The sequence below is a fragment of the Pyrgilauda ruficollis genome, unplaced genomic scaffold (assembly GCF_017590135.1).
Source record: "Pyrgilauda ruficollis isolate IOZ18807 unplaced genomic scaffold, ASM1759013v1 scaffold13, whole genome shotgun sequence".
Taxonomy (NCBI): domain Eukaryota; kingdom Metazoa; phylum Chordata; class Aves; order Passeriformes; family Passeridae; genus Pyrgilauda; species Pyrgilauda ruficollis.
The window spans coordinates 13,130,492-13,157,494 of record NW_024511432.1 but is presented as its reverse complement, the minus strand read 5'-3'; the positions used below and the strand labels follow the sequence as shown (position 1 = coordinate 13,157,494).

The 27,003-nt window shown below is 39.8% G+C and overlaps 1 protein-coding gene across 1 annotated transcript in view; it reads right to left on the bottom strand.

Annotated features, from left to right (window-relative positions):
• The window catches only part of ZNF536 (zinc finger protein 536), a 189,452-nt gene extending 178,994 nt beyond the window's left edge, over positions 1-10,458 (bottom strand). The window contains exons 1-2 of the mRNA XM_041459010.1: positions 10,392-10,458; positions 1,813-3,984 (exon numbers count right to left, since the gene is read on the bottom strand). Of these exons, the coding sequence (XP_041314944.1) occupies positions 1,813-3,982 (2,170 nt within the window). The 5' untranslated portion in view covers positions 3,983-3,984; positions 10,392-10,458. The remainder of the gene's footprint in view (positions 1-1,812; positions 3,985-10,391) is intronic.
• Between the last annotated feature and the right edge of the window lie 16,545 nt (positions 10,459-27,003).

Here is a 27,003-nt window from a genome sequence, read left to right as displayed (position 1 = left end):
TTAAAGTTTTCAGGGCACTCAAAACACAGCAACTTTCACATGCATTGTTTCAAATCCTCTTCAATCTCTATCAGTTCAACCTCACTCAGAAGACTCTGGGGCTGTGTTTTTCAAAATTTTCCTGACAGCCCTGAAAGGCTTCAGACAGAATTTGAAGAATTTTGGGATCTTTTCTTTCTGACTGCTTTATTGCATTGCAAAACAGAAGTGACAATTTTTATAATAAAGAGTATTTCCCCCCCACAATAATGTGTAGGATTTTTTAAAGTGAAAGTTAGAAAAATAATCTTCTTCATCCTGACATATTTTCAATCCTCTTAAAAGAATCTCAACAACTATATATAGTAGGAAATTAGCTCTTGCCTGTTAGCCTTGTTCCTACATAGAATTTTCTAATGTGTCTCCCCAGTAATAAGTTGCAAACAAGGCTATGACTCTAAGAGTAGACTGTGTTTCATGGGTATTTAAACAACAGCATTAAGTACTATAGGAATCTGTGGAATGTGGAGTGCAGATTTATGTGTCTTAACAATTTATTTACTGGTTTGTAATAAGCCAGGAAACTAACACTATTTTTATATTAATTTGGCCTCAGAAGTAGGGTATACTGGAGCATGACAAGAACAACAAAAGTAAACTGGCATATACTTAATAACTGTAACAGTGAATTGCCTCCAATACTAAAATATTTATTGAAACTGGGGGAAAAAAAGCTAAAAAGAATTACCCTCAACAGCCTGCTACCAGCTCTTTAACAGTGGGCAATGTAATGCCTTAAGGTACCTCAAACTGTCTTTCATTTTCTAGACTTAATGGCTGATTGCAGAAATCAATGTTGCCATTAGTAACAGAGTATTTGTTATGGCATGATTTCCTCTGTTGTTAGGCTTGCAGAATGATTACAGTATTAGTGAGGTGCTTTCTTTATAAAGGGCTGAAGATATAACTTTCAATTTACTATCCATTAGTAAGTGACTTTGGAAATATACATGAGGCCAGAAATCTTACCTGTTATTACTTGGAGATTTTATTTCAGCAGTCATAGGCTAGTAACTTTAAAAATTGTACCAGGAAGCTCAATATTTTATAGACATCTCCAATGAAATATTATCTGCTTTGCTATTTTATACACAGCAAGTTAAAATGACATATAATACAATTAAAATGTTTCAGTCCGACTTCTGTTTTTTCTTGTACTTTCAAATGGGTGTGAATTAAGCAGAAGGCTTCATGCAAGTTAAAATCTGCACATAAGTTAGAAGATCGTCAAAAGGTTAGTAATTTGTATTTCTGAATCTCTCTTTAATCAGTCCAGTGGCCAGGTACAAGGACATAGCTAAGGAACTGACATGGTTGTCAGAAGAAGGGCAATGAGAGAGGTGAGCCAACATGCAGTTTATTAACTACAGCTCAAAGAAGGCATCTTTCCTCACCCTTTTACACAGAGGACAGGGCAGGATCTGCAAGAGAGACACCATGAATAGAAGAGGAGGAGAAAAACCACCTTCCAAATCCTGGAGGGACAGGCCCTGGAATCGACACAGCCATTGGTGGCTGTTCAGACCCTGCACGGTGGGAAGGTGTTAGCTGAAAGGCTGGGAAACCTGCCCTTGGAGGGGAAAAGGGTGAGCAGAGAATTAACCTCAAAGGCATTGCAGGAACCCAAACACAGATGTTCTGGCAAATAATAGCACATCCCTGTGGACTGTAGGAAACAACCTGACAAGAGAATGCATAAACTACTTTACTGCCATGATTTCAAATACAGCTATGAAGCTTTCAGAGCAGAGAGGGAAGAAGATGTTATCATACCTGAAGAGGAGGGTGAGGAAGGATGAGGGCTGTCCTCCTGAGCACTTCCTGTCTGCGAGAGACCCCCACCTACTCCACTTTCTTCAGTAATGTTAGAGGACCCTGGTGTTGTCGACCTGCTGACAGACTGAGACTCTTGATCACTTCCAGACCCACGCCGCTCATCGAGACTACCTTGAATGATTTCATCTTCTCCTTTCCTGTCTCTTTTGTGGACCCTGGAGTGAACGACCACTTGGTGGTATGTTCTAAAAACCCTTCCGCAGTCCGGGCATTCAGTTGGCTTTTCTTTTATGTTTCCATGACTTTGTAAGTTGTAATCGAGTCCCTGATTCATACCATGTGACAAAAAATCTCTACTGCCTTCTAAAGGGTCTAGTTTGCTTGGCAAGTCTCTCTGATTGCCCATTTTAGTGCTGTGAACCAAATCAGCAGGCATTTTCTGCTTAGAGCCATCTGCTCCTACTAACACATACTCCCGCTTCTCCTTATCAAACATAACTCCAGCATTTGCCAAAGTGTCTTCGTGGCTGCGCTGTATCTGCTGCTCTTTAGACAAAAAGCCATGTTCCATGGCCATTCCCCTTGCCATAAGCTGCCAGGCCTGATAGCTGTTTACTGGATCCATCTCTGCTGCTTTGGCGGCAGCTTGTAACCTTTCTATACAGCTGGATTTCAGAGGAGGCACCAGATTGAGACAGCCCAATAAAGAATGTTTGTCTCCTTCGGCAATACCATGGCCAATGCCAGAAATGGGTGAAAGGAGCTTCCCCAAGACTTCTTTCTCTTTCATGGGCATATCTCCTTTGTTGTAGATCTGATTTTGTTCGCTCAACCTCGCCTTGTCAGGGGGAAGAAAGCCACTCTGCAAACATGACAGATATCTTGAATACAAGTTTGCATGAGCTTCCTGGGACATGCTGCTGATGGAGACAGGTACTTCAGGATCATTAGGAGATTTGTTCTTTACAGATAACTTATTCAGGTGAACTTTCATGTGGTTTTTAAGAAACCAAGGCTCTTTGAATCGCCTCCCACAGATCTGACAGCAGTGTTCAAAGGAATCCTTGTGCTTTCTCATGTGGCCTTTTAGGAACCAGGCTTGGCTAAACACTTGGCCACACACCTCGCAACGAAACTCATTGGTGGATTGCTCCCCGTTCCCGTTGGAGCCCTGGCCCTGTGCTGACTCTGCAGTTATGTGAGCCTTCTCCACGTGGCTGATCAGCTCCTCCTCCTGCGAGGCAGCAAAGTCACACAGAGTGCACTTGTAAGGCTTGTGTAGGATCCTTATGTGCCTGTCCAGCTCTTCTCGCTTCTTAAACTTGCCTTTGCAAAACGTGCATCTGAACCCGGCTGTCTGAGCGACAACCTCTTCCTGGACACTGACTGCCTTTGGAGAGGGAACAGGGTTTGAAATATCAGGTGTGTTGTGATTAGGTGGCACAGACAAGTTACAGTTTGCGAGCGGCATCGGCTGGGTGTGCTGCTGTGCTTTGACATCGGGTCGTGGCTGCAAGAGGCTGCTCTTCATCTGCTTGTCCCGAAGGATTGCTCTCTCCTCCAGCTCATGTAAAAGTCTGTTTTCTTCTCGGACCCTTCCACGGCCTTTGCCAAGGTTTCCAAGCTTGTGAGTACGCAGGTGTATCTTCAGGTTGCCTTTCTGAGCTGCTCTGTGGTCACAGTAGGGACACTTGAAGGGTTTCTCTCCAGTGTGAGTGCGCATGTGTAGCGAGAGGATGCTGTTAAACCGAAAGCGTTTCCCGCACAGGGGACAGGGGTACTTCCTGTTTTTCCTGGCGTCATCCTCGATGTCACTCATCTGAGACATGATCCCTAGGTTCTGTCCATTGAGGAACTGCTGCAGATCCACACGCCCGTTCAAGCTGGTATCAACCTCTCTGTTGAGCTGGTTTGCCAGCAGGGCCATCTGGCTGCTGATGGGCTGGTTTGCTATGGACATGTGACTTTTGTCTTCTAGTGGCACTGATGCCTTCTCCTCGGGATTCTGCCTGTTCTGGAGCTCGGGGAAGGCATGGCTGAGCTGGGAAGTGATCTGGTGCAGCTTCTGACTCATTGAATATTGCCCATTGAGTATGGTGCTGTTGAGATGGGCGTCAGCTTCTGGCACAGCTGAAGAAACACCAAGGCACAAACTAGCTTCCTCCATCTCTGAAAATCAGAAGATATTTTAGATTCAGACTGTGAAAGAGTTACAAGCATTGAATCACTGGCATACAATTTGCATTTTATGTTTTACCCACTCATAATAATGCAAAGGAATTAGTGTAAAAACAATTAAAAGTGTATTAAGTGCCAACTGTGCTACACAGTTTTGATCATACATGTACTCATCCTGCATGTGTACCAAGAACTATTAATTATTATTTTAAAATATGCGACAATTTCAAAATCTAATTATTACAGAAGGGGCAAAGGCATTTACCACCTCCCTTGTCCTCCTTGTAAAACTGCACCTGTCTGCATTTCTAAATCTATAGAAAAAGAAATCTTATGCATCTCTCCCATTTTCATTTAAAAAGCCAGCAAAAAAACCCCAAAATAGAAATCCATTTGTAACTTTCAGTTCCATTAACCATATTCAATATTTTACACATTCTACAATGAGAAAGATAGTTTTATGATTTGACAAAAAACCGATGGTATGATATTTACTGGTGTACAATAAAACAAGATAATGTTTTGGGAAAAAATAAAGGACAAGCTTTAGAACAATAAAAGGGATTTTGCTTTAGTCAACAAAAAGTGCAGTAATATCTCATTAAGCTGATTAGTATGCTGCTTAGAAACAGTACTAGGTGCTGTAACACATGATTATAATCATAAAAATCCTTCAGTGTTTGCAAGTAAGCATTAACGAGGTATATTAAATTTTAAGGAGACTGCGACTAGCAGCTTTGTAAACCTCTGAGATTAAGATTTAACCCTTCTGTTACAAAACATTGTTATTTTGTCATTTTGAAACTGAGCCCATCAAAAGGCACTAAATTATCTTCTGCCAAGTCTTTTAATTCGTTGTTGAGAACCTTCAGCTTTCTGTTCCTAGGAGAACTTGCCAGATTACAGAAGGAATATCTCTGTCCTTCGATGGGTGATACATGTGATTTAAGACACTTTGATTTGTTTTAAAGAGCTCTCTTATGGAACTAGATAAAACCAATTAAAATCTGGGAAAGGTGTTTTGGAAAGCCTCAACAAGTTTAAGAATTCTAATAACTTTCCTAATACACAGTAATGACTACAAATTGTAGCTACACTATGTATATTGCAGGAAATTAGAATTCAAAGCTGTTTGTTAAACACAAGTGCTCTGTTCTGGTCTGCATAATTGTCCACAATAATCCATCCTTGCCACTTCTCTACTCTATACAGATATAATGTATCTATAAAATTCTGTTAAAAATATAAAGTTTCCCATAACTAATTCATAAACTATATGATGCTATAAGATTATATTAGACTACAATTAAGATTTTTGTTGTTCAGTGGCATGATTTGACACTTTATTCACTCTCAAAACTACTGAATTCTATAGGTTCTTAAAAAATTAATTTAGTCAACCTTCTCTTTGGCTTTAGCCAAAAGCATTTTTTCACTGTGTCTTCCACAAAAGCTCCAGGCACACCCTGGGTGGACTCCACTCCTCACACAGCTTCACAGTGGCCACTTGATAGACAATTCAAGGTCCAGATCTGGCACACACTTAAAATGCATATAATTGTGCTCATGGGAGCAGTCCAGTAGACTTCAAAGGGTGAGTCTTGAAAGCAAAGTTCCACACATGATTAAGTATTTGCAGGATCAGGGCCTAAAAACAAAGCATGGGAGGTCTTTGAGAGGAGACCTCTTTGGTCCTGACAGGATGACTGAGGTTGTGACACAATGCAGATCTTGTAAGTACAGGAAAGAGTTATATTCATGTGTATTAAAAAAGAACAAGAGCTACCTAATTTTGCCCATATACATAACAGATCTGTTTCAAAGTTTAACAGTCTGATTCGGGTCACATGTTGGGGACCCATTATTTGCCTGCTGTCAATGTTGTTATTTATAAAAATATTAAAGAAATCAAGTATATAAAAGGACCACACTTAACTTTAGCTTGCAGTGTCTGATTTCCAAAGGTAGAGAGTAGGAGAACATAATCAAGCCAGGTGCTCACCCAAGGCCATGTAGCAAACAAGGAAAATTCTTAATTTCCATTCAAGTTTTCTGTGCAGCAGACCACAATCATTCAAAATGTGGGTGCAAACAAACCACTTTTTTCTTTAATTTTTGAAAGTTTGCTTAACTTATGGAACAAACCAAATTCATGTTCAAAAGGATTGATTATTAATTAAACAACTGAATACTTGTGGTCCTTAGAATTCTATTGCCTGAAGTTAACTCAGATTTTGAATATCTGCTTATGTGTTTCTTAAAAAAAAGTAATAAATACTCTCCCAGATAGCAACACGAGAAACCCCAAACCCTGAATCTACTTTTTGTCTGGATTCCACATACCCAGGAGTGTTATTTCTCCCCACCATACTTAAACAAGGCATGCTGGCAAACAAGAATGTGACAATTCCAGAAATGCATAGCATGTGCTGACACACACAAACATTGAAGAATGTTTAGAAAGGTCTTTGTGAATTGTCATTATTCTATAACAGCTTCAAAACTACAGTCTAAATTTCTTTTTTTTTTTTAGTTATCTCAATAGGACCTGGTGCTTTTACATGCTCAAAAAGGTTTGGGTAGTTAATTTTAGCATTTTATGCTCTATCGAAGTTTGGAAATGCTGGCAGATCCCAGTGGAATTTATTAATTCTGATGTTTAACCCTAAGCATCAGTTCAAATGTATGGTTATTTGGATTGGGGAGGGGAGTTGTGGTTGAGGTTTTAGTTATTCTGTGCTTTTTTTCAAATATAACTTTAATAAAGTAACAACAGCAGTTGTAGGTCGAACATAGTAAGTTTTCCAATTTTTCCTTTTTGCTATTTTCTGTCTTCCAAAATCATACAGAAATATTTCATGTGGAATATTGAGAGAACAAGTAAAAAAAAAACAGTTTAGAGGAATACCAAATCCATAATTTCTCACTTAAAGACTAATAATTTTGGACCAAGTCTGGGGAGCCTAACCCCCCCGATAGAACTTTTGGCGTGGCAAATGCTATACATTTTTTATGAAATATGCAGAAAGGTCAGCAAAGCCTCTGCTCAGTGAGCAACAACCAGCTCTGAATGCTGCCCACTCTGATCAGCCGCGCAGTTCCTGGGATCCAGCTACCACAATATCAAGATGTATTCTTCACTTAAACTGCATTTCCCTCTCATCTGCCCCTGCTTCTTGCAAGCCTGCTCCTTCCTCTGGCTGTGAATTGTCTCCTCTTTTCCTCATTCCAACCTGGTCTCATTGCAAAGTATAACTATGGCACTGAAAGTACTGCCCTGTGAAATTTCTCCTCCTGTCATGCCCAGTTACAGCTTTTCTGAACACCGGGACCTTGCTACTGCTCAGCTTTCCCAGAAATCACTCCTGGTGTCCCTTAGCCCTTTCACAACAAAACCTACCAAAATCTCATCTTGTATCTACAAGAAACAAAACACAGTCTCATTCATCATTCCACTATGAATTAGATAACTCAATCTAATTTTCCTAATATCTAAAAAAAAAAAAAAAATAGCAATTTCATTCTCTTCCTCTTTATCCATCATCCCTGTCTAGATCTATGGCCAGACAGGTTTACACCAGGTGGAGTAAGGGGCTTTCATTCCCCAGTGAGGCTCCTGCAGTTCATGGTACCCACCTTGGTGTCAAGGTATACAAAAATAAAAAATCTGGAAAAGTCAATTTATTAGTGCTACTTTGCTGCTCCATGATAGGGAAGATATCTAGCTTTCAATTGTTAAATATATAGTCTACCACATTATTTTCATGATCCTGATCTCTCATATAAGGAAAGGCACAGAATGTTTTGCCATCTCTCGTGCTGGGAACAGAAGCACAATGTTCTCTGTAGTTAACAAATGTTTACAAAATGAACTGCAAATCAAATTTGAGATTGTTAAAGAATTCAAAATATATTTGTTGAAGTTTATTTAGTAAATTTCTGACCTTTAATTATCTCAAATGTTGGGTGAAACAGTGTCCCTCAAGACATGGCACCACACCAGAGCATGTTGGGATCAGGAGTTATGGGTGCCCTTTCTAACCCAAAGAAACCCTCAGCTCTTGCCCAAGTGAGTTGCTGTGGCCAAAAAGCCCCAAACTTACCCTGCTGCAGACACAGGCCACAGCCCAGCTGGGCTCACACTGCACTGGGCAGGGCAGCAGCACCCTTGGGAGGCAGCACACCGACCACCCAAGGCCATCCAGCCACGTACTGTGCCCAGCATGCAGGATCCTGTTCCTCTGAGGAGCAGCTCAGCTCATGAAACTCACTATGGGATACAGATATTATAAAATACTCTCTCTCATCTCCTACATAAAGGTACAGTGAGACATTCAAGTCCCTTTGATGATACTAATAGTTATTTTGATTTCACTCACATTTTTGCCCTCAAGACTATTTCCTGTGATATCAATAGCGAAAGTTCTGGCTTTCGCCATTTCAATTGAACACACAGATTTTATTTAACTATTTGAAATGGATTACTGGAATTTAAAACCAATTATGACACCAGAAATGCCTGTCATCACAACTACATTAATGTAATACGAGAAGCTGAGCTTCCTCTTGCTGGAAACAGAGAAAAAAAATACAGCAAGCAGAATGAGAGAATTTAAAGATAAATCTATGCCTACGCACACATGTGAACATATGCAGGCACACGCATATCTGTATACAGACACATATGTGCAGACACACACCTGTTATCTTTGTAAACAGATGGACCAAATTCAGCTCTTATTTACACCTGTTCATTCCTGCTGGACACACACACACTCTGAAGCTCTCCCCTCTTCAGTGCTGTAGAGAAAACACTCATTTTAAAACCACTGTTGTGCTGTTATTATAGCTTAGATTAGGTTAGTTAAAAGATTTACAGTTCAGTAAGCAAAGTAATGCTTTACAAGCTCACGTGTTTAAATGACAAGCTCGCGCTGGCCCTGATCCTCTGAGCAGTTAGAGCTACACACACTGTTACTTATGCTTTTAGAATATAGACCTGGTATTTATCTTTCCAGCTAGAAAAATTCACATATATCTACATTATCTTGTGGTCCACTGGCAAATTCTAAATACTCCAATAGAGACTGCTTCAGTTCTTAGCAACTCGTAAACAGGTATTGCTGAGATCAGAATATATATTGAATTTTTATTAAATATTGTTCTTATTGTTGCAGCAGAAACAGTTGAACTAAGGCTGTTATAAGCATAATACACTCCTGTTAAGAAATACAGAACACCAGACTACTGAACCCTTTCAGGGTCATTAAACAGCTGTAAACATTATTACAAAAATAAACCAGAGATTTCATGCTTACATTTTAGCCCAGAGCTTGGTGTGCTGAGCAAGTACATTTTTTTCATCTCTTACAATCAACGCTGGTGACATTTGGGCATCCAAACAAATTACATCACAAATATTACTGAGGTGGGTAGGATACTGAGCAGTTTATTTGCCAGATGATTAATATATAAACAGTAGGGCAGGATAAATGACCTACTCTTCTTTGACTGATTTGTAGGCAATACTAAGAGACATAGATATAAATAGTTAGATTTTAACAAAAACATGTGTGCACGGAAGGGGAGGGGAGAGATCAGCTGTATTTAATGCCACCAGGACAGCATTATCCAATCTGATAAAATGAAATAAACATTAGGCCAGATTCTATTCTCATTTTACTTATGCAAAATAGAGTAATTGCATCGACTTCATTGGAGTTTTTGTTAAGTAGGTGTCCTGTTCCTTGGGGTATAATATAATTATATCAGGAAAATATATGGTTTCTGGAGTATAAGAGGATGTCTTTAAAAAAAGAAAGTTGGCCTACAGGTAATGTGCCCTCTATATTTGTTTTTATTTAAACATTATTAAGGCCAGCTTGGTAATTCGCTATCACTGTTAGTGACATTAGCACATTCGGGTTTGGTAGGCGTTGCAGAGCCGTGTAACTCGCAGTACCTGAGAGCTGGTTTGAAGCAGGAGCGGGGCACAGGCTGCCCACAGCTCTCGGGAAGCAGGGCTGCCCCATCCCACAGCCCCAGAGGCTCCGGGGCTGCCCCATCCCACAGTCCCAGAGGCTCTAGGCTGCAGCCCCACACCAACACCCATCCTCCCTCCGGCAGCCGGGACCACGCAGGGGGCAGCCGGGAAGGCATTTGACAAAACTGTAGCTGCTTTGTAGTGCTGATATTTAAACAAGCTGCTTATTGATTCCAAAACAAAGTACTCCTTTAGTAACAACAGAGCCAACTCATTCCACAACAGTTTTTATGTCTTAAAGAAGGGTTAGCAGAGGGATTTTGAAGTTTCAAAAGTCATTAGCAGACAGAAAATGGTGTGCTGAGGCTGTACTGCCTTTGCTCTGGGCTGGGAAGAGAGTTGCTTTCTAAAATACCTGTTACATCTGCAGGGTACTTTCTAGTCAGCACAGCCTTTGGGACTGATAACTGATCAGTGGAAGATAAATCACCAGAACAGTCTTTGGCTGGTAGCACCCATGGAGTGGAGGACTGTGAACCGTTTGTGATCACAATCTAGGAAGATGAGCACAGAGGAGAGGAGAGGTCATTTATAAATCTCACTCACAGATTAGAATAGAAAGATTAGAAGAATGCAGACAAGCTGTTTGATTTATTGCTACTTTGCATGTGACTTAGCAAAATCTGTTTTCCTTCTTATTTATTCTATTTCCCTTGCATATACTTAAGAAGTCAGATCCAAAGAAGAGAAAGATAAATAATTGCTACTGAAAGTTCAGTAGATTAAAAAATAAAAAAAATAAAAAAAAACCCATGATTTTTTTTTTCCAGGCACTGGTTGCATCTGGGATCATTATTTCTTAGCTTATAAACATTGATTCTCATTTTGCTTTTTTTTTCCTAGTGATCTTTTGATGGCAAAAGTAAAGAAAAGAGTGATACCGAAATTCATATTGGAGCCTTATTTGTGGAATGCTTCATTAAACTAAAGCTTCTGTTACTTTAGAAACAGCATTTTTTAAAGTAAATTTGTTATTTTCATGTAATTTGGAATGTATACAACTGATTAAACCCTCTCCAATTTGATCAATTTCCTGTAGCTCCTATCTGATCATTCACTTTAATTAATCTAACTGGCATCCACATCAGATTGAAGAAACTTTAAAATTAAGCTTTTAATGAACCACTTTACCATCACAGAGTACAAATAAAATAATAAAATGCCTGGAAGACTTTGCAAAGCATATTTATTATTTCATTTTTTGTCATTTTTACAGCATGGAAAGGGCTCTGAATCTCCTATTCTCATCTGAGGACACTGCACTGCACTTGAAGTCTACAATGCTCTAACCCATTATATAATATTAAAAGATACATAATGTTGACCCTATTATTCTTGCATTCCTCACACAGGAAAGTTCCAAATAAAAGGCTGAGCATTTCAGCTGGGTGAGGCCAGGAGGATCAGGCCCCCTGAACCAATTACAAAGAAATCAATAAAGAAGAGCTAAGACCACAGAACTCAAAGCACAGTTTGAAACAATTTAAATCCAAAACTGTAATGATGGGTTGATGATTTTTTTTTTCATTTTACAAAGGCTTAGACTCAGATTTTGTGCACAGCTAAATATAATGTCAAATGCACGTATGTCCCGAAGATCAAAGTATGATTGACTGTGAAATATTCATATGTGATAGCCCAGCGAGATTTTGTTTGCAAGGGCACCTGTCAGAAGCATAAGCTTGGATACAAATCATCAAATAAGTATGTGAAATCATTACTAAAATCCAGGCATGCAATCAGATAGTCAGTTGTCTGAAACTGCTGGACTGTGGCCAGCACAGTGGCTCAACAGACTAATGCTTTGGTCTTTGCAGATCCTCAGGGCCCTGGTTCAGTTCCTCCTGCTACTGGTCAGGTCAACTGTCTGTACCTAGTGTTGACTTTCCTGGCACTTAATGCTAGGAGCAAAGCAAAAAAACCTGAGTCCATAAGTTGCCTTTGACCTGAGCCACAGAAACATCTGCTGGTTGAGTCATGAACTGCTTGTTGGCCAAGTTTAACAGGATCCGAGCCTGTTGCGGATCAGCTCTCTCAGCAGTAGGTGTCACTGCAATAAATAGATGGATTTCAAGGGACAAAGACACACATTGCCAGGGAAAATGCATAAACAGAACATCCCTGAATAAAGAGACTTTTGAAAAGTATGTGGTCCACTTTATGCAAAATATTGGGAATCTGTTAGGGAGGAATTAAATTGCACAAGTGGGACTGCCAACAACAACAGCACCGTAATTCTGTCCTTTAGTCCTGTGTCACAGAGATCCTTTAATTCACATTAATCACCTCCTTGCAATCCCAGGTCTATTAGGTAAAGACTGTTACAGTTAAACCTTTTAAAAAAAAAAAAAAGCTCTCTAACGAATTAAGTCATTTGCTCTTGTGGAACAAAAGACCTAGTTATATGGAAAGACACTGCACACTCAATTGTGGTTGTAGGACTGAAAGACCACAAGGTTAGCCTATTTTTTGTCAAATTAGAGAGCCCATACCCAACCCTATCTGCATACAGAACAAGGAGAGAGAGAATACTTCTAACAGCTTGGGGGGTGGGGGGATGATGTCTCAAGTATAGATTTAATTAATAGAATGCATATTTTGAAGAAGCAGTAACCAATTTATATTTGAAACAGAAATATTTGGTATGCCAAGTAATATCACAGAGATGTCAGCCAAGTCTACACCATATTTGGTTTCATTATCACAAAATGGCTTGTAGGATAATTAAGGATGCTCCAAATTGCATGCTATTGAGTTAGACTGTAGACAAAACAATGCATCACTAAGCATATGGGCTACCTGTGATGACATCAAGACAGAAACTACGTGCCTAAGAAAATGTTTTAAGAAAAAGAAGCTTAATACATTAAACCTGTTGCACATGAAAGAGAACATATGTGACAATACATACGCCTAAAGTACATATATAATACAATTGCATTTATTTTACTTCCAATAATTCTAAATGGGGAACAAAAGAGAGGAAGAAATATAGAGAGAATGAAAAGATAAATTGCTGTATTCTTCAAGGACAGTATATTTAAGAAAAAAAACACTATAAAAAGTCACCCCCATGAGAAACTTAAACGGCCACACTACAGATGTGGAAAGAGCTCCTCCTTTCCCCCAGCAGCTGCTGAAACTTCCCCAGCAGTTACTCCCACCAGCTCCTGCCCCCGTGTTCCCTAAAGGCCTCCAGCACATGGAACCCCAAAGCACACTGTGATCAATTCAGAGAGGAGAGGGACACCTTTGCTAAATGTTTCTTTGCTGGGTACAGAAATACCCAACATCTTAATACAATGGAAGTGGAAACAGGTAAAAATTCAGAAGTAACTTGCCCAATTTCAGTGCTCCCAAAGAGCATAAAGGGACCAAGGTTTTCAGAATTTCAGCACTGTAGAAATAAGTATCCCTAACTGATCATTTCTACATCTCATTTAGGAAAAAGCTTGCCATGTATCTTGACTTAAATAGATGCCTCATCCTCTGTAAGGAAGCCAGGGACAGTGTCCAGAACTGTTGACTCCCATTGCTTAGTCCAGTATGCCAGATAGCTTTCCTTTATCAAACATAATTGACTGCTGAATAGACAGGGTTTTTTAACTCATGGCAAACCTGTCAGCATAAAACTTTTTTTTTGCTTGTTTATAATACTAGAGATTTTTTAGGTTTTTGTTGTTGTTGTTGTTGTTTTAAACAGAGATTCTTGGCTGTTAATACCCTCTATCTCCATATTCTATCTTCTTTCTTCCCTCAATCCAACTGATTTATTTTTCTTCTCCCTATAATACATGGATTTGGTGACAAAAAATACCACACATAATTTAGATGGTCGTAGTGATGCTTAGATTCAAGTGGTTTCAATGAGTTATTACTCATATTAGTTTAATACTAATATCCAGGAAAAAAAAAAAAAAAAAGAATAAAACTGAGCAAGCCTTCATTTGAGTGGAATGAGATGGAGTAAAAGATGCAGTTGAAATAGGCAGGGACACTAGAAGCAGATTAATGCTGGAAAAATAGAGCAAACATTTCACAGAATACCCCTTGTGTTCGTGGTCTCCGAAAAGCAGAAAGAGAACAGTTGTTAAAGAATTAAGTGGAAAAGATAGATGAGGAAACACCAAACAGACTAAGGCATAAAAAAAAAATGTACTTAATTATCACCATGTAAAATGAAGCAGAAGAAAATACAAATCCCCTTTATTCCACTGATGTTCTGTTCACATTCTTACAGATATATCACTGCTTCTGTCATTTAACCTTATTAATTGATCACTGTCATGAACACAAGAGCAGAGCTGGGAACTCTAAAGCCAACTTGTACCTCCTAAGCTGCTTTCCCACTGATACAAGTGGCTCAGGCTTACCAGGGTGTGGTTAGCAGTCACTGCACTGCTCAGACACCCATCCTGGGGCCAGGAATCTCCAGAAAACAAGCTCTTTATCATATATCCTTTTAGAGAAGCAAAAAAAAAAAAAACATCATGCTGCTCTTTCAGAGGGAGGAAGACAACCCCAAACAGGAATATCTACGCTTAAAGTAACGGACTTGGGATATTTCCCTGCATTTTCCCAGCTGATTTAAAATCCTCTGTACCTGTTGTAGTGAGATTATTCTGCCTTTTCCTCTGAATGATGGTACCAAACAGTTGCAACAGTTTTGCAGTTAAGCCAAGGGAATAACAACGATGTCATACCAGTGACCACTAAAAACGTCCCATCTTTGCAGTGCTCTTGGCTGCAGAGAGGGGCAGCCCCTGAAGGAACAGAGAATCTCCTCCCTTTGCCCTGAGGGATCAGGTACAGGACAGGGAATCACCTCTCTCTCCATGGAAGCAGAGATGTGAGCACTGACTGTGGTGAAAGAGGACTCATGTTTAAGTGCAATGGCCTTCAGGATCCATCCATGCCCAAGCAGCTGCTGCTTGGGCACCCCTGTTTTATCTGGGCACACAAGCTTTGATCATTAATAGAAAGGGCACTGAAAACTGGCAGACACATGGCAGATAGATGAATGAGGGGAGAAGGAATACTGTAAAAATACAATAACATTTCAAAGCTACCTCCAGGATAAAAATCCTTGAAATAATTTTGATGTTAATTGCAACATTGCAGGCCCTTGGCTGAAAAGACAGCCTCTGGTGGTGATAGGTGAGTGGTAACAAAGCTGACACAGAAAGTCTGATAAATGCAATCACAGGATGACAGACCCTGGCAAGTTCAATTACGGTCGCGAAGTCAGGTGGGAGATGGACTCTGCTGACTGTAATAGATCCTTAGCAGCCAGCTCTGGCCACGTACAGCTCTGACCAAACTCCTCGGAGTGACTGACAGGATCCCAGGAGCCTTCAGTCCCACAGCCAGCTGAGAGCGGCTACATTTGTTATCAGAAAGAGCAGGGACTAACAGGGACTGCTTTACTGCAAGATTTCAACACAACACATAAATAAACACCACAAACTCTCAGTGAAACTATTTCAAGCCTCTTGAAAATCCTGTGCAAATGAGCAGTTTGTGTTCACTTTCTCCAGCTCACTTAAAGCTTCACTCAATGTTAATTCACACTGCTGCAAACCAGTGTGAATCCAGGTAATTCCAGCAAAACACAAAGCCAGACCAAAGGAGGGGGAAAGGCTTGGTGCTCAGGTGCAAGCACCTGCCCATGGCAGGCAGTCAGTGGGCCCCCACTGCCTGCAACAGGACCATCAGAGAGATTCTCTTCCTACAGGACCAAATCTCCAGAGCTGACAGGGGTTCCCACACAAAATCCCTGCTTGGGTAACGATATTGCTCCTGTTGCCCAAGCAGAAACTCATTTTTCTGAATTCCAGCCCCTTGCACCTACACTTATGAATATGGAGATCATTATACTTCTTTCTAATTAAAAGGATTTTCATCTCCTTAGTTTTATACTTCAGAATAGACTAACTATTCTTATTTGATGTGAGAAAGAAAGAAGTAGATGTATAGAGCAAATTGTGGCTCCTCATACTTCAGTGCAAAATTATCTGAGAATTTAAGTCAAGTTTAATCAAAGTATCTGGCTTCCTTGCAGCTTTATTTTCTTTTTTTTTTTTTTTTTAAGTAACAAAAAAGAAACATTTTCCCAATTTTTTTGTTGAATTTTCCAACTGGCTTTTTTAGAAAAAAACAAACTCACAGTGTTATTAAACAACTTCTTTTTTCTCCTTCTGTGTTTTTCAAAAATATTGTAAAATGACAATAGTATTAAAATTATACTGTAAAAAGTGTAAGCACTGTGAATGAGCAGAGTTATTCATTTATATCCCTAGCTTATGAAATGCCCGTATCATGTATCCTTTATCCAACAGCAGACTCTTTTAGTTCAATCACCAGAGCTAACAATATGTTATTGATATGATTTCAGGAAGCTGTCAGCAGGCAGCTTTGCTTTCAGCTCCTCAGCTCTGGTGAGGCACACAGAACGTACCTGTGCCTCTCCCGCAGGAGAGCTGGCAGCGAGGTGCACATTCCTGTCAGCTGTCACAGCAGAAAAAAGAGAAACCTAAACAGGTCTTCCTCACTACCTGCAGCCCCACAGTCCTTACACCGCAGCGAGAACACCCTGCTGCTTCACTGGGAATGCTCAGCAGCACCAAAACCCTGGTGTGCTGAGGGGTGGATCACTGCCCTGCAAAGAGCTGGGCAAGAAGCAGCAGGGCAGGTGACCCAAGGCATGCTATGGGCCTTCACCCTCGTGCCCCCTGCCCACCTCCTCCCCCAGCTGGCCTTTCATAGGTTTCCACCCTCCTCCTGTGCCCCCAGGAGTTATGCCCAGCACAAAATGAGTAGGAAGATGAGTGAGCAGGGGGTAACCAGGTGTTCACCTCTCCAGGCAGCAGAGGGGTGAAATGGCGCCTGAAGCTTTGTACACCCCAAGCCAGGAGCTGTCAGAGCCTGACTCCTGCACATGGAGGTACAGGAGGTGTAAATGGGGATGCAAATCGGGGCCCCTGGTGTCTGGTGCACCTGCTCCTTTGCGCTCCCTTCAGATAAGGGCTGCAATCGAAATGAGAGGTGAGGCTCTTCTGTAAAGATGCAAACTTCTTCATTTTTAACCACTTCTGCTTGAAGGAAAAATAAATTTAGCACAAAATTAAGTCCAGTATTTTACAGATTATATTTATGTGCTACTTTATTTTCAGGATCTGAAGAATAATCACATATGTCAGAAGCCACAACAGGTAAGCTAAAAGTGCAGCTCTTTCCACAGTAGGTTTTAAAACTAGATTTCATATTGGCATACAAGCTTTAATAACAAAAGAATATTTTGTACTATTAGATGTTGGTCATTTTTTTGTCTGACAAAGAGCAATAACAGGCTGCTGCAGGAGTTAGCACAGTTTTTGGTGAGGATTTTTTTCCTCCAAATGATCAGAAAAAGTACCGTACTTTCAGGATGTGCCTTACTTGCTCTTAAAAGGGTAAAACAAAATATTCTCCTAGCTATTCTGAGCCTGCCATATAAGTATTATGCTGTTACAGATTTCAAAAGGTTAGCTTCAATGAACCTGACATCAGTATAACCCAAAATAACCCATTCAAGAGAAAAGTAAGAAATAATTGCTGTTTTCTCTTTTTTTTTCCTCAGCTATATTGCTATAATGATTTTGCATAACAGATTGAACAAAGTGCTGTTGTGACAGGTGGTAGAATTCAGCTAGTAAGCACAGAGACAGGGTTCAATTTAGTTTGTGAATCCTTTAATTGTTGTGCAGCTAATTAAAGAAGGTTCTTTACACTCGCAAGTGTTTACCGTTGCTAGTATGCATACATGAAAAATTAAATTGTGCCTTCAAGGGCTGAGAACTATAGAAAAATCATAGCTGATTCTGCAACATGCTTACCAGCTCAAAATAGCTGCTTTTCACAATTGGAATTTGTAAAACTTTTTGCTAAGCAAATATAGAGCTAATTAGAAGTGTTCGTTGGACCAATTAACATTTAAATAAATAAGCCATATTGCACATTTCACAGTCTTTATTTAATGATGCTTCTTAACTCTTTGGAAAGATTCCTTTAAGTACAAATAAGTTGTCATAAAAATGAAAGACAAAAATAACACCATAACAGTATATTCTATGCTTTTTTCTTTTTGCCTTGAAGTCTTCTCTAAAACTCTATACCTGTTACTGGGGAAGGGGGGGTACACAAATCTGGCTCCTTCTTTCATCTTGTCAAGTTACCTCTCCACCTTTCTGAATGCAAACAGAAAAACATATTTGATTACTATTTAAAGTGTTATGATAGCTCTGTTTGTTTTGCCCCATGGAACAGAATCTGGTTTAGACAAAAATTCTTACTTTTATCTCATAAAATGGCCATTCCAGCCCAAAAGAAGGGTGTTCTCAGAAGAGACTGCTCTTAGAGCAACAAAAACAGCAGTTTGAAAGTTGCACATGCAAACAACGACGCGACAGAAAAAGCCTAAATCTGTTTTCCAGGCCTGCCGTTTGCATTCCCACAGCAAAACCAGTGCTGCTGTTGTACCTAACCCCAGGGCTGCAATTGCCTCTCTCTTCGGGGTCAAGTGATATTTTGCTTTCAAAACAACTGTCTTTTAATTTAACAGTCCCTTTCAATCAATAGGACTCCTTCAGTCTGTGCTGAACATACATTTTCTTTCTCTCTTTCAACCTCCAAACCCCTACCTAGCACAAAGGTTACATTAAAAACTGAGGGAAGGCGTCTTTCTACTTTTTTCCAAGATGCATTGCACTACCTTGCAATCACACTAAGAGCTAATGTGGAAGGACTCATTGTTGACCTTGGCTTCCAGCACAGAAAACCAAATTAACAAGGACCAATTAACATTCAAATAAATAAGGAAGATTAACAAAAAATACTCTGCATACCAAGAGGGTAAAATAAACTAGAAGAAGGAGTACAGTATCTCCTTCAATCAGGAAGAGTGGAATTCTCCAGGAAGGACACCAGCCCATCAGAGCATGGATGCACAGGCTGCTCTTTCCAAGGCCTGATGAGCTCCAGCGGGGATGTGGCCATGTGTGAAACAGGCAAAGCTCTAACTTTGGAAAACCCTTGGGAAAATGTGCCAAGACCCCAGAGTCCTGCATGATGCTCCTGTGAAAGGAAAGGTGCTTCCCACCTGTCTGGTCTCTGCTCTGCTCCTTTCTCCTGGCGCTGTTGGTGTTTGGGATGGCCTCTTCTGATGCTGGGCCAAGAGGAGCACGTGGCTTTGAGCTCACAGCTGGCCAGCAGCAGCCCAAGGCAGACACTTCTTGCATGGACTCTCAGTGTATGAGGTTTCTGATTCAAGTTTTAGTCAGAAAGGTGCATTTGGTTTTGGTTTTTTTAGTCAGGAAATTCTGGTTTTGAGTCAAAGAGAGGAAGTGGCCAAAGAACAGCCAACAGCCCAAGAAGAAGGTATTTGGGAAGTCCATAGAGACTGAAAATTTTGTGGTTTAAAATGTACATTCCATTACACTCCACCTGAAGGCTCCTAAATTTTTGTGCTAATTAGGTAGTTGCTCTGAGTACTGAGTTGCAAAATACATGTATGAAGTTCTCAAAATTTCATGGTTCAGAGCAAACCTGTCTCTGTACAACTTTAATTTAATTTACTTCTTTAACCTTTCTTTGGGGGCAGTGGGGAGCACACAGGTAGCTGAAGCTGTAAATTGAGGCTACTTTTAGGGACTCCCTGTGCCATGGAGGATCAGAAATGGATCAGAAAATGCTACACCAGGAAGGATGAAAGGTGGATGAACCCTCTATCCTCATCATCCTCTGCCTCTTGCTCTTCCTGCGGGTAAATCTACAAAAATTACTTTAAGCTGGCAAAATTTCTCCACCATTCTCGGATATCATTACCCCAACAGAACAATTAAATTCCCCACTAACTAATCATCTGCAAAGCCTGTCTCCTAAAAGGAAACTCCTCCTATGCAAAGGTTATGAATAATTCTCAGAAGGTTACAACATGATCTATCATTTTAAGTATTTGGATCTGGAGTACTGGTTCAGGCCTCTAACTGACAGCCACCTTTATGAATAGTTAAGAGTTCACAGAGATGATTATCATGTACTATTTAAATATGTATAAAGGACAAAGATAATAACAATACTTTGCACTTTAATAGAAGCTTCTGTCTGAAATTCTCAAAGGAGAGCCAAAGTCCTCACGAATGCACACTCACAGCCCCTCTGACCTGCACAGTTGGTCATTGCTATTATTCTCTGGAATCTGGTAGGCTGTTATTGTTAGATTTCTCAAAATGATAATGTCTGCCTTAATTTATAAAACAGTTGAAGCTTTACTAAATGAGTAACTCAAAGTGAATCACCATTGTGGGGATGTTGATCAGTGCCTTGTGCCGAGGCAGAAAACAGCATGGAACACCGCAGGATGCTCTGCAGATCCTTGGCCCCCATTCTGGTCAAGGAGGAGAATCCTGCTTGTTCCCAGGCTGAAATGCCACTGACTGATCAGCACACTATCCAACTGGGAGAAAAGCATCTCCTGCTACTCTTCAGGAAAAAGCCTTTCTGCAGTTCAAAAATAATTTTACTCTTTTTTTTCCCAGTACTCAATCAAAAAGAGCAAAGGAGGGCTTCACTTGAAAGCCAAACTTCCTTGTATGAAGAACACTTTCCTGCAGTTTGTTACAGATACAGGAGATTTTATAATAAAAAAAATGTTTTAAGTAATCCATTTCTAAATGCCCTATGCTGATGAAGTCAGCCTCTCCCATCTTCTGATCAAGAGGCTGAAAGCAAGTGACTCTCTCTACTATCCCATAAAATGCAGAAGGAAGATTTAATCATCCTCAATTGTATCTTTCATAGAAAATATGAAAAGAGCTACTAAATAGAAACAGAAGTGTGAAAATAGAAACCCCAAATATCAGTACCAATCCAATGCAAGGATAAATTCTGAAATGCTGCCAAAAAGTTGGTTGTGTTTGAAAACTGGACCTGGACAATTTGAACTTATGCAAAAGGCACTTGTACAGCAGTGGATCCAAAGGTCCTCCTGACCTTAAGGGCATATTTACAGAAGAGTTAACTGATCCAGAATAATTCCACCAATGTATTAGGAAAACATGTCTTACTTCCAACATTACTAATATGTTTATTATACAACTTTGTTTCCTAAACAAGTACATTTCTTAACCAAGTATGAAAAAGGCAAAGGAAAAAAAAGTCACATAGGTCCCAAACTACCCAAGTTTTTCTGCATCCTTTTACAGTACCAGTTTTCCTTCAACATTTTTTAAAAATTCTCACAAGTGTGAAAGAACAAATTACTTTCAGATTTCTTGAAGAACTTGTAACAAATATAATAGTTACAGAGAGAGAGAATAGGGGAAATCTATTTCAATGTGATTGTTTTCAAATACTTGAACTAAGTGGGAATGAGCTGGTACCATGAAATCCCTCTGCAACAGGCAACTTCTCTTGAAACAAAATGCATTGAGGGAGAGGGCCGGATGAGCTTTTTCCACTGAACACTTTGTCCCGTAAGACTCTCTGTATTCGCTCCCTCTTTTCTTCTCTAAAAACTACCTCAACATAATTTCCTTACCAGCACTGTAGTCAGTCTCTACCTTTTGTGGTTTTTTACTCATTTGTTTGGGGTTTTTTAATTTGGTTTGGAGTGGGTTTGTTTGTTTGTATTTAATTTTACATCAATTTGTTAAACCAGACTGATAAAGTTACTGAAATAACACCCCAAGCCTCTGGCTGCAGTACTGCTATCACAATGGAACTCTGATCTCATCCTGGCTCCTATAGCTAATAACAAGCAGCAAGAGACTGAGCTCCCTCAGCTCAAATATAACCACCCCAAGTCAAGTTAAATTCAGCACAGCTTTCACGGATTCAGAAGATCAGAAAATTGGTTTACCGCAACTTATCACAGAGTAATGTTAGCACAAGTTAACTGATTCACAGCAATTTTTAGTGTACATGCTCTTGGCAAATGTGATGTAAACTTAGTACAGCTTTCAGTATAAGCCAAATTTCCCTGGTTTCAATAGGGCTAAACTAGCATACTTGTGTGCTGGGAGGCAGGAACCACCACAGAGCAGCTGGCAGTGGTAACCTGGCTGTGGGATCAGTGCTTACTGCTGCGTCCTGGGGTCTTTTGCCAGGGTTAGGAAAATCAGATATTTCAAACTGCAATTTGTTTCATTAAAACACCTGTGTTAAATTTTGCATGGGACGTTACGAGACTTTTCTGGAGGGACTACCTGCAGTGGAAGTTCCACCAAACATGCAACAGGCTGGCAAAAGTGCATAGTAAAAATCACAAAGCATCAAAGTCCATGATATGAAGAGATACCAAGACTTAAAACAGTGGGAGATGCAAATTTTAAAAATATACTTGATGGACCCAATACAAAACCAACTTGGTGATAGACTTTGCAATAAACCTCATGAGTTTTGGTCCAAGCTCACACTGAATCAGTGACAAAGTTTTATATCCATATATGGATCTCAGGATTGAGCTTCAATCCACAGACATCTGAAGCTTATTGTTCCAAATGACGATCACACATACAGGAAAATATTTAATTTACCCATATCCTGCAGTTGTTAACACAGAACACAAAAATAAAGGTGGGCATCTACAGTTAAACCTTTTCTTCCTGAAAAGCTACTGTCAATTAATAAAAACAATCAGAATTAAAGCCAAACTACATTGGCCTGTAACATATTACCTACAAAACATTTTAAAGAAAAAAATTCACCCATGTGTAATTTTACTATAAGCCACACACCATTTAACTGCAGCAACACACTTCTCTAGAGTTTCTCTAACAGATTGGTGAGGGTTTCACCCTTCTTTTCCCTGCTCAAAAATATCTCTGTAGTACTACTGAGTAGCAATGGAGCATGAAGTTGGAATACAGGGAGAACAGGGAAGTCCTACCTTACACATTACTGACTGGCTATATCAGGTTTCATGAATGAAAATAAACATAAAAATTCAAATGGAAAATAATTCCCCAGGAGCTTCCAGTTCTTTATGCATTATTTCACTGACAGTGGAACACTCTTCCACCAGTGGCACTGCCACCATCAACCCAAAGCACTTTGGGATACATCAGCAATAGAACAGAGCTGAGGAGAGGATGCAGTGATACAGAGAAAAGACAGTAACTAAACAATAATGGCAACTGGAATTATTCCTAATAGTTTGTTTTGTTTTTTTTTCAGAGACCAACACCAGTATTAAAAAGTTTTTCCTCTATCTTGGATTTGCTGTGTGCAGCAAGGAAATACTGGGTTCAGACTGATGTGTCTGTGTTGTTGGTAAGGGACCAGGTACAGTGTCTGTGCTCAGGAGGGGTCACACACAGAATCCTTTTCTCTGCACAGACAGTGCACTGGGCAAAGCATGAATCTACACATACACGAGAAACTCTGCTCTGGCTCATTTTAATTGGCAAAAATATTTATAAACAAAATTTCTGCATCTTTCTTTTTTTTAAAAATTATTAATTTCATGAAGCAACTACAATGATCCCTACAAAAAATACCAAAAACAAGTACAGGCTTTTCCTTAAAAAGTTCCCATAACAATTCCTATTTGTCATATCATTTCAGCATCATCAGGCCTTTTACTTATATGATCTTCCATGGAAATCAGTTGACTGCTGCTCTATATCCTGAATAAAATTTTCCCTCCTGAGGACCATATATCTTTGGGATACCTGAGGGCTCATTCACAGATCAAGAGGTATCAGTTCATTTGGAAGATCTCCTGTACAGGAGGGAATATAGTTTAATAAACATTTGCAATTAAACTTTTTGGTATAACCAAGCAGAATGCACACAATGGCCACGCTAATGTTGCTGCTCTATCCTCACTGTATATTCAATTTCCACTCCAAAACTTTGCTTGAAATTTATGGACTTGCCTAAATATAAGCACAGGCTGAAATACTTTATGAAATTAAGACTGGCAAACCTCAGCATTGCTTGTGGGAGATGTCACTAACCAGAAAGTTTGCAGGGTTTATTTTTCTATAATATCTAATCTTTCAAATTTCTATAAGGCAGAGCATCAGTGGTCATTAGTATGTTATAAAGCATTAATTGTAACAAGTTTCAGTAGCTGAAGAGGGAATAAAAGTGAAATTTCAATCAGGAAACAGACAAGTTTGTTCAATAACCTTGAAATCTCAAGCAGACGCAGTCACTCTGCAGGTAAAGAACAACAGATGAGGAAAATGTAACTTGTAAACAAATAGTGCTACTATTGGCTGGAGCCATTTCTCTGCCAGACTACAATATGGTCTGGCACATTTCTGGTTTTATTATAGTCTTTTTTTAAGACACAATCTATCTCACCCATTTGTAGCTGTTTCAGTATCTCATCTATCTGAATCAGACACCCACCTGTAAAGAGAATGAAATCCTCTCAAGATCCCAATGCCTTTCTGTAGAGATAGCCTAACTTCTAGTCAGTGTTCCCTTACCTTTTGCAGGAAAAATAGTGTTCTATAATCCAAACTATACCACATGTTTTACCAAAGGGCAGCTGGCAGCTCCCTGGCTTTGCCATGAGCACTGCTTTCAAAATCATGTTTTGCCGGAATCAAGACTAAATTGTTACTTGCAAGGTTCATTTTCTAAGGACATTTATTAATGGCCTGCACATGGAAGAGAGTTAGGAAATATTGTGCATTTTGTGCATTATTTTGTTGGCAAGTACATCATTCTAGTAATTAATGTTGACGTCTTTTTAAAATACATTAAGCAATATAGACAACATATACTCTGTCCAGATTTTTATTTTTTGGGGGGCAGGGAGGTGGAATATAGGGTCTCCTCTGGCTGAGCACTCTTACTGCAATAGGGCCTTCCATTGCCTAGTAAGGTCCCAGTCCTGTCTTGGAAAAAGGTAATTTTTACGTGCAGTTCTAGAATTTAAAGACATTTTTGAGAATCTAGCATTCTCACAGACTGCCAGAGCTGTAGAGATTTAAACTCACTACCATTGTTAGTGAACCATTCCTTTAAGGTCCCCCATTGAAAGAGTCATTCCCTTCCTTATGGATTTCAGGTAGAAAAACAACTCCCTGCTGTGTTCAGACAGACATCAGCCCCCTTTCTCTTCCTCCCTCATCCCCATACCTAACCAAACAGCAATCCAAGCATCTCTTTATCATTCTCAACAAGTTTAAGTACCTTAATTCTAAGGTTCTAGATATGTAGAAAATTAGTGCCCTTCATGACTCAAAGCTATGGCAATTTTTTTAGATGTTTATTGACCTGTTTATTACTATCTGTTTATTGAACTGTTTTCCACGAATCTGTCTAATCCCTTTCTGAGCCTGCTGATGCTGTCTGCCTCCATTAATTCCCTTGGCAGCAAGTTCCAGAAGTTCACTACTCAATGTGTCAGGAATTATTTCCTTTTATCTGTTTTAAACCAAACTCCTGTTACCTCTGCTGGGTGTTCTAGCTATGGGTTTGTGAGATTTGGTGAAAAAAGGGTGTAAGGGTTCTGGAAAGGGCTTTGATGGAATTTTGTCCTTGCAGCCATAAACTTTTTCCAAGTGAAAAATAAAAGTATCCAAATAGGGCCACAACACAAATCAGAAAGTAAGAGCCCAACACAGCAGCATGAGATTCACTGAGCACCCCCACTAGTGCAGATTTACCAACCCAGCCTACAGAATTCTATGATCTAGTCCTGATGAAAAGACAATCCACTTTACAGTTTCAAACTTTGTAACCAACCCTTGTATACAGAACTTGGGAATGAGACCATTTGAGGATTGATAGCTTTGTCACAACTGAAAAGATTCATCTGTCATGACTGAGATTCATTCAGTTACAGAAAAAAAAAATCTCAAACATTCTTACAATTCTTACTGAGAGGAAGAAAGAGTGGAAAATGTCAGAATGAGGCATTCACTACAGTTTTTTTTTCAGAAATATTCATCCAAATTTTGGGTTGAAGTCTACATAGACCTTCCATCCAAAGCCAATTTAACTGAGAGCCCAAGGAAAATACATCCCCATCTGGCACAGACTGTTGTTCCAAGCTGTGACCAGATGATTCCCTCCACCCTCACCCTCCAAAACCAGAATGATTATAAAAAAAATAACCATTCTCTTAGGTTAAAAAAAAAAAAAAAAATCTCCCGACCATGGTTGAAGCCAAATGGCCCTTCAGGCTACTACTGAAGAATCAATTACATTAGCTGTAAGCCTAAGAGAGTCCTGGGGACAATCAGTCAGAGCCATAATAGCTGTGAGGGAATTGTTAAGCAAATTGAGGGATTCTTTAGGTAATTGGGATTGGACAACCAGGTCATACTTAATTTGAAGCATCCATTCCATACAAGTGCTTCAGAGGTATAGTAGGAACTAAAGACAGAAAAGTCTAATTGTGCTGCTACTAACCCAGGGCTTTTAAAGGGACACCCCACCCCATCCATCCAACCCTGCACCCCCATTCTTGTGCAGAATGTTTAATGGGATTGAGCTCGCTCTCAGCAGAGGAGAATTCAGGCAGCTCCTGCAGGGTCAAACTGGGGAGCTGAGAGCTCCACAGCCTTCCGGGACAACCTGCAGTGCTTATTCACAGCTTGAGCCAGGGACAGGAAATGCTCAGGTACCAAAACTGAGAAGGAAAGAAATGGACAACCCACTGCTTTCTTTAAGACAGTCCAAAGATGCTAAGGATGTACATTTTTCTCTTTTTGTGATTGACCATGCATTCAGCATACTAAACGTATACTTAACTAGAAATTCTGGTCTTTCAAAGAAACTCTGCAAAAATCCACAACTTCTGCTTCAAGCTCTTCAAAATTTACAGGCAAGAAAATCCTCAGTTCTGGGAGATGGCTCTGAGGGGGCTGTGAGGGGATCTCAGATCAAATTGGATTTTTTACCCAGTTAAACAGGGAACTATTCCAACAGCAAAAAGCTTTCCATTTCCTTTGTTCACTGAAACA